Raw genomic sequence first — 11,271 nt, forward strand, 5'->3', positions numbered from 1 at the left:
CAAAAACGGTGTTATGGAAAAAGACAAAGGTCTGCATCACTGTCATTCCAGTGAGCAGTGCACACTTTGTAACCAGCGATAGATGGACTGTACATCTAAAGCAGAGAAACTCATCCAAAATAGCTCCTCAAGAAGAAGTTCACATGTACAATTGTAGAGCCACACAAACACAATGAGTCACAAGCTTTCGTGACAAGACCAGGGAAACCAACAACACCTGCAGAGCGATTTATTGACAGAAACATGGTGATTAGAAGACTGAATGGAACTGAGTGGAGGGAAGGTAGCCGAGACAAAGCTTGGGATATTCCCACAGAAAGAGAAGGCAAAAAAAGGCTCAACCTGTGATCTTACCTCATTTTTAACATTTTGTAATAGTTTTGTCGACTACTTGTTAAAGATACAGCCACTCAAGATAAAAGCTCCTATCAGAAAAAAAAAAACACAATACACAAGCCAAGAATCTAACATATTAAACAACAACAAAAAAAGGAACTTGATTCCTTGTGCATGGCAGGATTTGTACCAAATTACACATTTACAAAAAACAGCCTAGGATGCTGGATAAAACTGATTTTAGGTATTGAAGGAGGAAAAAGCTGATTGTACAGCATAAAAATGGAACTGACAGTCTGTGGCCCTATCTGACCACTTTTAGTTGTTTCCTCATTTGGAAGTAAAGAAAGACAGCTGTCTTGCTTTTACAAAGTAGTTGAGAGTCATTGACATGAAAGCTCTTCCTGCCATAGATCCATGAGTTTGGAGAATTGTTTGTGGGTGAGACTTCTGCTAACAGAAGTTGATTTGTAATGACCAGTAATTCATTGTAAACTCGGTTATATACAGAAAATTGTTATATGTTCAGATACATTTTTTTTCCTTTATTTTTTAAAGTACACTAAGGAGTTTATGCAAAAAAAATGATAAATGTGTGAATACGGGAAAGCTTGGGTTTTAATGGTGTAGCCTGTTCAATTGCTGTTGAAAGGTTTTGAGACGGAAACTGAAAAACTATTGAAACTTTTAAACTGTCCCTCACAGAGCTTCATATACGAATTGTGTAGGCATTTACTCTGCTGGAGTTAAATTCAAGTGAAGACCACGCACCAGAGCAGATTAGCGTGAGAACTGAGCACTGACAATGTAGTGGCTCATGAATAACGCAGAGGGCCACAGGTCAATGGAAAAAGGAATGCAGACTTTACATATTTTAGGTTCCGGGCAGACAGACATTTTTAGCACCTGAAGCTGTATTAGAAAAAGCCCATTCTAATTATACTCACTTAAGAAAAACTTTCTTATTGTGATTTACACATTTATGGTTAACACTAGACAGGAAGGAGGACCAGCAATCACTGTAGAAGAAATGATTTAGACAATAGCGCAAGACTAGATAAATGCCTTGTAGATGACATTTATTGCAGACAAGTGCGGAGTGTTACATGTATAGTAGGTAGCAGAAATAAAATATAAATGTAAGATGGAAAACACAGATTAATGAAGCTGCTTATAAAAACGTTTATACTGTACGTTAACGTAATTTAGATGTTCAAATCTACAGGAGGAGAGAAAGTTCTAAAAAGGTGAATGGAAGATTAGGATGTACTGTATAATTAAAATATTGAGTTTAAGTAATGATATTTTATGTAATTTATGTAAAAATTGTACACTGTACTAGTAAGACCTGATTTGGAATAATTGTAATCGTTTTGATCACCATGTTACAAAAAAGATATTGCTGCTCTGGAGCCAGTCTAGAGAAAAGCTACCTGATACATTCCCAGGTTTAAGGGGATGTCCTACACTGAAAATCATTTTAGTCTTGAACAGAGAAGACTCTCAGGGACTTGATTGAAGTATTCAAAGTTCTCAACCAAATGGGCTTGTTCAGAATCAGTGAAAAACTAACTCAGAGACACAAGCAGAAACTACGGGGAACTGTTTTTAATACTGACATCCGGAGGCACTTCTTTACAGGAAGTGTGGTAGAAGCATGGAACATTCCTACAACCCATTCAAATTGCTGAAGCAGACATCTTGGCTTCTTTCAAGAACTGGCTTGAAAAAGTATGGATCACTCAGAAACTACTAACCGTACGTTCTCACGTGAATACAACTACTGGTCTTCTTTTTTATGAAAGGAATTCATTCATTTCTTTAATCTGTCAATAAAACATGCATGGGATATTCATCAGACTATAAATTAATAATACATAAAAGAACAGTTTCAGAACCCTCCGCAGGTGCAGAATGCAGATAATTGTACAGCACCTGTGGATAATTGTTAATTGTCCTTAATTACAGAATATTTTAGAAAAACTAGTCTGCTGGCACAAGTGGAAAGTTGATTATGTATATAACGAGTTATTTAAAGGATAAGTAGTGCATAAAACTGCAACTGTGCAAAATTATGTCAAAATCCTATATACAATAAGGAAGAGTACTTGCTTTTTTCTTCAAATTTCTGTGATTTAGAAAAGAACATGAATAGTTCACAAGAAAATCCAAATCAAACAGTTAAGATATATTGCCCTCTAGTGCAAGAAACGTGCTGTTACATTAAATGAGTAAGCCATTCTGTGATATGTTTAAAAACAGTTTCTCCTCTGTAGGAAACCAATGTCTTTTTTCATTGAAATGAGTGAGATGACAATGGTCATGGGCGTCACTTCAATAAGAAAATCATTTGCTTCCTAATAATAAGCCACAGATAGACTCCTCAGATGTAGTGAGAGAGGAAAGACACACAGGAAAGATCCAACATCAATCCGACATCAAAGTGACAACCAAGAAACGACCACAAAAAGAATCACATACTCAAAGCAGAAACTTCCACAATTAATGAGAAACATGTAAGAAAGCACAAAGATAAGAAAATACAATTGAAAGTACCTTGTCCTGGAAATTCTGTTTGTACACCCAAACAAAAAAGGTCTAAAATAAGGTCAACATGAAATGATAACAATACAAAAATTAAACGCATTCTGGTTTTGTAATAAAAATGAATAATTGTCTGATATTCTTATATATACATGCATTCAGGAAATACATATTGATATCAAGTCACTTATTTTTCTGTGGTCTTTATTGCATTGAAAGGCGTAGACTCAAAGATGATGGCAAAATGCTTTATTGTCTGTTTCTCAGACTATCTCTCTTGATCTCCATTGACTATTTCTCAGAGTGAGTTTGCAGTGAAACACGAATTTAAGGTACAAAATGAGGTTTAAAAAAGAAAATAATCCATTCAGTTATTCACATTGGACGAAGCAGTACTGCAGAGACCATTTGTTGATTTTCTCTATGAGGGGCTGATGCGCCTCCAAACAGAGCCAAGGGGCATTTTTCTGGGGTTGTACGTTTCACTTGCCTGGACAAACCCGGTTCTTGGCGTGCTCTGTACCTCTCGCTCTTGCTCTGGTGGAGAAACCTCCTCCCAGAGGTATCTGCGGGGCCCCTCCTTGCCATAGGGGTCACTGAGGTCAGGGAGGGGGTTGCTGGAAAGGAGGAGGCTGGTGCGGTCCTGGCTGAGCTGGCAGGAGCGGAACATCAGGCTGACCAGACGCGACTTCTGCAGGCGCCTCCTCAAGGCGTGGTTGCCACTCAGACTCTCGGCCGAGGGTGTCTGTACAGAACAGCAAACTCCAGCACCACTCATAGCAGAAGCACTATCATCTCTTGTCAAGTTCACTAATAGCATAAGCACTATCATCTCTTGTCAAGTTCACCGGCTCACAAATGTAGACTTGTGATCCCTGGTTTCATTTATCAGCCCATTTTCCCCTGGGGTTTGCCACAAGTGACAAGAAGACATCCAATAGCTAACTGTTGTAAATCCTGACACAAAGCAACAAGTAATAAATCACAAGATCTGCAATTATTACTTCTAGTTATCTTTCATAGGCTTGATGCTTGATTTACAGTACTGCTTTAAATGCTTTTCAATAGATTTCCTGACACCTGAAGTGCTTCTTCTTGCCTACCATTTTGAAACAGCTGGAAAACGATCCACTGATTGCATACTTAATACGTTTTTTTTTAAATTTGCTCCCATATGGTTTATTGTTCTTTGACTGGACTACATAGGTTAGGGGAGTTATGAAATTATTAGAAAGAGCTTTGTAAATAAAAGGTGTAAATTTAAGCTCATAAACTGTATGATGAACAGTGAGCCTAACAGTGAAACAATGCATCACCCAGCCTGTTTCCTGTTTATCTTAACCGTGTTGGATCAGATAAGACCCCAGCTCAATGCCCTTAGTACAAGGGTAAAAATAAAGATGTACTTTTCATTAGTTTTTTAGTTACCTGAAAAGACAGAGGCTCCATTTTCATCAACTGCAGATTAGACTGCTCTCTGAGAGCTCTCCACAGTGCTTCTCCACTCACCTGATCTGAAAAAGAACATTGTGTTGCTCATGACTACAGTATACTGCAGGAAAGGCAATTGCTGTTTCAATGCACACAGATTGCCTCTCAAAGTGCCAAATTTAATTTAAGAATAAGAATTTCAGGGCTACAATAATTAAGCTTATTTTTTTCATTTGAAACTTTTTAATTACTCTGAACATCTTCCCTTCTCAAATCTCAAAATCCGTTTAATTGTATTGTGCTTTACAGGTCAATCCCAAATCAATCAAGAAGAATCAATATTTAGTTTAATATTGACAAACGCCACAAATTGAATGGAAAAAGGACAGCGTCTCTCGTTTTCTTGTGAAGTCAACTGTAGAAAGAACCAAGTAGCCCGAGCTGTTGCCCCAGTGACCAGTTGCTATGACAAATAAGTGAGCAGCTTAAATACTTTCATTTCTCTTCATGCTCGTTAATGTTTAACTGGTGATGGATACTATTCAGTAGCATAAAGTCCTCTTGTAACTCTGCATACACTATTTAAACAGTGTACTTCTAGTGTCAGTCTCAAGAAATATGGGGTTGTTGCACAATAATAATAAGAAAATACACAACTGCTCAAAAACAACTTGACCAGTATCAGACAGGTAAACGAACCAGAAAGACAGATCAGAGATATTCATCCCTGACATGCACTGGGTTCTGTTCCACCTGAGTTCTTATTTACACAACTGAACCCTTAAATGACCTCACACAAGACTGATCTGAAGCCATTACTTGTTTTCAATTTGAAAACATGTTGGAGTTTGGCTTTTAACTGAAGATCACCAACCTTTGAGTACAAAACCACTTGCAAAGTTCTAACCAAGCTTGTTAATTAAGGATTCGATTAAGTAGAAAGCTTGGCTGGAATAAAGGATGGCAGGTGTGTGGGTCCCTAGGAGCAGAGTTTTAAAAAAACACACTACCTCCCATCTGCTTCAGAACTCTAAGAACCCTGGGGCTGGGCACCATCTCCAGAGGGGAGGGCCTCAGAAAGTATTCAGCCGTTGCTCGTCCAAACAGCCTGCAGAGAGGAATCAGAAAGAGCGACAGACAGTTAAACAAAACGTCTGGACTGTGAGCAACCGCGCAACACTAGGCTCTCTTGTCTGAAAAATACACCCGTTCGTGTAGGATGTAGGCTGTAATACACAATCTGACTGCATTTGGAAAATAATGTATAATTTGATTGACTGGTCAAATCAGTGATCTAAAAAAATGAATTGCCAATCTTGTGTAAATCATCCCTGATTCTGTTTTGTAGCTTTTTTGTGAAACAAAAAAAATATTTGAAAAATCGTAACCTACAGTACGTGCCCTCTAGGGGCTGTCCACCTTTGATTCTGCCTAGACCAGAAGATTAGCCGAAATGAACTGATGAACTGAGCCTTTATTGCATTGCTGCTGTTATTTTTTCATATCTTCAGAAGTCATTCACTTTCACCATAGTTCCCGGTAACCAGATATGAGCTGTCTAGCCAGGAGTGACTTGGAAAATGTTATTAGCCTTATACCGAGGGTGTCCAGTTGTGGTCCAGGAGGGCCTGCATCTCTGTAGGCTTTTTAGGTCAATGTGAAGAAGAAACACCTGAGGAGCTGGAAGACTCTGATAAAGTTGTTCAGATAAGCCAGTGACTAGTGGGTTTAGCTTGGGAAGTGTTGGAGTAAAAACCCAGAGACACACCAGCCTTCCAACACATGGACTGGACTTCTTTGCTCTATAGTGAAGCAACCGATCTAATAATATGTGTAATAACCAAGATACATTGAACAAACAAGGGAGATATCAACATCTTTATGCATGTGTGCATAAGGAGCACAACTGTGTACATAGATAACCAACATAATGATCTAAGTCAATATAGCCAAAATATGCTAGTAGAAAGCTTCAGCTTCTACTTAAGCCAGGATAACTCATTTTGAGACATTTTAATAACACATCCTGAGTACAACACACATGAACAAAAGGCTTAGTAGCTCATAATATTCCTCAATGACACAGGATCCCACAGGATGCCTTTTAAAGCAAGCTCTGTTTTACCTGTATAAGCATCTTTCAAAGCCTTGCTCCACAGCAGGCTCAGCTGGCAGGCTGTCAGACCTCTGGCTCTGTACTTCTCGTTCACTCCCACAGATTTCACTGTCTTGGAGCCAGAGTCTGGCTGAGACTCCCTGAGGCTGGCTCTCCATGGCTCACAGCAGCTAAACTTTAAAACAATCTGGCAGAAATAACACAGGGCATGTACAGTACTTCTGTCAACAAGTGCACCCCTAAATCATATGAACTGCACTGTGCACCTTGTGGCTGAAACCAGAAAACTGCTAAATTGATGGATTGAACATCTAGCAACTTATTATTATGATTTGTGAAATTCTGCCACTAAAATAGTAATTACATTGCACAAATGTTTTGGCTGCTCTCCAGAACTACTCTGGGCTATAATGCATGAATTTAAAACACAAATAAAAGTGGCCCCCAGGGAATTTCTTAACAACTAAACCATAAGATTAGAAAATGTTGGACTTGGTTTTCTGTTACATTTTCTGAACATCACTAAATTTGAACCTGTGTTAGTGCTAAAGAACCCAGCATAATCCAAAAGATGTTCAGAAGTCCAAAATATACAACATAAATCTAAAAGCAGCAAAAAAATAGCCTAAGAAACTTTTTCTACACTTTTATAAACTGTATATACAGGACTAACACAATGCTTGAAATTAAAGCTTCTTAGACTACTATGAAGATTAAACTGTGCTGGGAAAGTCTCTGAAAATGTTATTAGTGTTGCTTTTGCCATTCATCTAATAATAGACTGGTGTAAATGACACAAGCCACACAAATGAAGCAAAACCTCATAAACAGACCACACTATGGTGTGAGGCAGTGCTTCAGTTGTTTCTAATGGGCTGTTACTGTTGCAACTGTTGGAGCAGCACTACTGTTTTCTTAATGGCAGTGCTAAATTAAAATCTGCATCTGTTCTAAGACATGAGCTAAACAGTGTGTGTAACAATAACACTAAATGAAAACGGAGTGGCATTTACCGTTTCGAGGGAGTGTTCAAATGAATCCCAAAAATTAACATCTTTATTCAAATTGAAATGACCATTTCACTACACTTTACATTATTACATCTTTTGAAGCTGAAACGATGAAGCTCTTTTAGGCATTGTACTGCTAATGACACTTCATAAATGCGTAACAATCGACTACCATTCAAATATCCATTAACGAAGCCTTTAAGCTTGAAGACAACAAATGATTTTTGATAAAGTTGCTATGAATTTCTTGACAGTTTGTAACTATTGTGACCAGGCTATTAACGCTGTATTATTGCTCTTTTAATATATTGCATGTTATATCAAATGTTTTAGTAACATTTTCAAACTCTATTGTGTTACCAAAGTGAGCATTTATTTTAATCCTACCTGGCAATAATCCTTTGTAAGTAATGCAGATGAGAAGCCAGAAACATGGAACCCTTCTCATCAGTAAAGCTTTTAAGACTATTTGAAATCACTTTCCTCCCACTTCAGATTCCAGACAAGCTTGACTTGTCAGCACTTAACCCTTGGTTTTCCCACAAAGGCTTCAATAAATTAGAGGGAGATTTTCACCTAGGTACTACTGTATGTTCCTGTGCCATTTTCCACATGGAGTGTGGATCCCCCTGCGGCTTGGCCCTGGTATGGCTCTGGTGGTGGCAGGCTGAGGAATTTACGAGAAAGGGTTGCTGGGCTAAAAAAGACAGGAATCCTCCGCTGAGCAGTGAACACTGCTGTCCAAGGGAGGATATGTCTTTGTAGACAGGGAGAGGAATGGGATGGTCCAATTGCATGTTTAATGATTGACATGCTGAGTGTGGGCTCAAAACTCATCCCTTTAATCCCAAACTGACTTGGGGAGAGTCTATAATCATTAACTCTGCGTAGCAGGCGGAGTTCAAAACACTTAAAAAGGTAGGAACATTGCATTGACTTGCTGTGAGGTTTTAGAATGATATTTACATTTCTCAGGTTTATGAAGCGAAAGGTAAAATAAACTTGCTCTCTACTTGGGTGGCCTGATTTTATTATAAAAAAATCCTACTTACACATGCCATGTGTAATCATGCTGAAATACGAAAATGACTTAATTAGCTACTTTTGTACCCAAATATAAGTTTCAAAATAGTGTAGGGACAAGGCCTGTTATTACACTTAGAATTAAGTGATATGAAGTATTTCTAACAATTTCTGTGTGTCTGGACCAAACAGCCTGTTGCCTGTCACAGGAATGTAGTGAGAGAGGCCTCTCTTTGTGGTCTGAGCCACACTTTGCTTGTGAGCACGTGAGGGAGATGGGCTTATCTTTTGGATAGGGATCTTTCCCAAGACAGTCCATATCTAGTCTCAATATTCCTATAAGATGGATGTCTGGCAGATTGACATAGGCACATCTGGACATAGTCCTAAAAGTCTCAGTCCGTGGTCAGTCATCCAACAAGATGACTAACCAATCAGGAACCTGTAGGATATGGGAACCCACTCCACCAGGTAACTTCTTGACCAATCACCAACCATATTTTTCTAGAGTTAAAAAGCAGTGCATCACCTCTAACTGTGCTCCTCTCTCCACTGAGCCACCTTGGCTGACTGACAATAGAACCACGTGCCTGCTACACTTGTTGTCTAAACTTCGGTAAGCACTGAGTTCGAGAGTGAGCCCATACGTAAAGACAGAATTCTGCCCGAGGTCTAGCCTGCAGGAGGACCTTGCGACCAGCTGCACCATGTGTCTGCCTGATCACCGGAGCAGTACGGTTGGTCTTTCGTTGACATGCCTGAATAGAGCGTTTTTCAGCAGTAATTAATTAAGAACAATTCCTTACACTTATATAGTGGACAGTCAAAGCTCTTTACAGGTAATGGGGATGTGACAGCAGCATCATCTCACTCGCTCATACTTACACCCAGAACACTCATCACACATCAGCTATCAGTGGGTGTGCCAAGAGTTAGCTCATGCATTTGTTTTCACAGATTTGTGTGCCATTGATACTTTTTTAGCCATACTCACATTTTGATTAATAATGTAAGTCTTACCCTTTACAGTGATCCTTGCTCTTGCTTTTCCTTGCTGAGTTCTAAAGTCTCAGGCTCGTAGCTTGACATTTAAAGCAGCATGCAAGTCTCTGACTGTTCAGTTGTTAACCGGCTAGGAGAAAGACAAAGAACTGACTTCATCTGTGAAAATACCTGTGCACAGAGGTATGTTGATCCAAATACTGAGAGCAAGGACAATGTCATTTTCTTCAAACAGACAAATTTCACTGGCTGAGATTTCTAACAGGTCATGATAGAGACACAGTGATTGCTTTCAGTAGCCTCAAGTGTGTTTTGCAGATCCTGGAACTTTGAGTTCCATTAGTCTGAGCACTACAGCCAAAACGTTGGAAATCCTGCGTGTACACTCCAAACTCAGCATCATGGATTGTGCAATGTTTTGAAACTCTGCACTATTGTTGGAAATAGTGGAAAGTTGGGGTGTCAATCTCACAAGGAAAAAGGTTTTGCAAAAAATGACATTACCAAAGACTCATAACAGTTTGATCTGCACCCTTTAGACCGAGGTTGAGTTCATTCATTTGCATAGTGATGTCAGATAGAAACACTAGATTTACAACATGCTTTTAATTTCGTATTTCAGGTAGTTTTGTCCTTTTTTTCAGGAAAGACCTACAAAGCAAGCCGCAACTATCACATGGCTTAGCCAACAAACCTTGCTGTGAAGTGGAATGTCCTTGCACACACTGTCCATCTCTTGAAGTAGAATTTGAAACTGCCTGTGCATCAAGACAACTAAGAAAAGCTTCTTTTATTGTATATATTCCCCATTTGTCAATGGGTTCCCATATTTCTCAACACATTGTGTGATTTTGTAATTTGGTTCTGTGGCTTGATTTTTACTCACACAGAAAGTAGTAAAGACACTGCTTTGTTTTCTGTACTTTGCTATGGTTAGATAGACTAATCTTTTTCTGCCTCATCCTTGAAGTGTTTGTCATGTTTTATCTGAAAATGACACTGGATTCTTAATGTGTGACAGACAATGACAGCACGGTCTTTAAGTTATGCATGCCACATTCCTCTCTCTCAAAACGCTATCTTGGCTTTCTCGGCACCCATCATTTTGTCCAAAATATTTGACTTTACACGTAAGTGTGAAACATTTTATGAGCAGCAAGGATTGCGAGCTTTCCTGTGAAAAGAACTGACTGGCCAAGATCAAAATAAATCAGTATATAAACCAAGTGAATTGGGTTTTTTTTTCTGTGCCAACTGGGTAGCATGTTATAGAGAGTAACAGAACAGAGGAGCATAGTTTTTAGAATTTCTTAACTAAACTTCATTGTGGTTTATAAGACTTCTATTGCACGAGCTGTTAAAAGTCTCTTTGCATGCCAATAATGGAATGCGTGCAGTAGGCTGCCGACACCTGTTTTGTAGGATTTTCAAAGTTACTGACAGCTTTTCTCTACTTACCTGAGGCTATCTGAAGGCACTCTCTAAGTTGGCTGCAAGATTACTTAAGTGACATAACACCTTTCAAAATAACCGATTTCAAATGGTGCTAGAAACTCCAGCAGACTCTGAACACCAAAGGAAATCAGTCATCCTGAGAAAGGTCTGAGGTCATGGGCTGCAATGAGTTTCTTTCACCGTGACCCTTAAAAACATTAGATGTACAATTTGCAATCAAAACTTTGCATTCAATATCAGAACGTGCTCTTTTCTTAACTTAAATTAGGGACTGTAAAACCACCTGCATGTACAAGAATGCTTGAATGTGTTCGCTCCTAACGTCACTCTGACATATAAGAAAGTCAATATTCA

At 38.9% G+C, this 11,271-nt stretch overlaps 1 protein-coding gene across 3 annotated transcripts; it reads right to left on the reverse strand.

Annotated features, from left to right (window-relative positions):
* Nucleotides 1-3,133: 3,133 nt before the first annotated feature.
* LOC148835304 (uncharacterized) lies at nt 3,134-10,972 on the reverse strand. 3 transcript variants are annotated; one of them, XM_088917740.1, is made up of 6 exons: nt 10,921-10,972; nt 9,481-9,592; nt 6,437-6,614; nt 5,322-5,419; nt 4,309-4,394; nt 3,134-3,625 (listed from the first exon to the last, which is right to left on the reverse strand). In XM_088917740.1, exons 3-6 carry the CDS (start codon nt 6,583-6,585, stop codon nt 3,302-3,304), a joined length of 657 nt encoding a protein of 218 aa, XP_088773866.1. In that variant the 5' UTR covers nt 6,586-6,614; nt 9,481-9,592; nt 10,921-10,972; the 3' UTR covers nt 3,134-3,301. The 3 variants fall into 3 exon arrangements, with proteins under 3 accessions (XP_088773866.1, XP_088773868.1, XP_088773869.1); XM_088917742.1 differs by lacking the exon at nt 10,921-10,972 and having other exon boundaries at nt 9,481-9,639; XM_088917743.1 differs by lacking the exons at nt 9,481-9,592; nt 10,921-10,972 and having other exon boundaries at nt 6,437-6,766.
* Between the last annotated feature and the right edge of the window lie 299 nt (nt 10,973-11,271).

Source organism: Atractosteus spatula, chromosome 5, assembly GCF_055471065.1.
Source record: "Atractosteus spatula isolate fAtrSpa1 chromosome 5, fAtrSpa1.hap1, whole genome shotgun sequence".
NCBI lineage: Eukaryota > Metazoa > Chordata > Actinopteri > Semionotiformes > Lepisosteidae > Atractosteus > Atractosteus spatula.

What these genes read in the sequence shown, in the direction of transcription:
- LOC148835304 (XM_088917740.1), bottom strand. Translation starts at nt 6,585, where the DNA reads ATGGAGAGCCAGCCTCAGGGAGTCTCAGCCAGACTCTGGCTCCAAGAC. An exon ending in TTTGAAAGATGCTTATACAG is followed by an intron (nt 5,420 to 6,436) that starts GTAAAACAGAGC and finishes TCCTCTCTGCAG; the next exon opens with GCTGTTTGGACGAGCAACGG. An exon ending in TGGAGCCTCTGTCTTTTCAG is followed by an intron (nt 3,626 to 4,308) that starts GTAACTAAAAAA and finishes TGTTCTGTACAG; the next exon opens with ACACCCTCGGCCGAGAGTCT.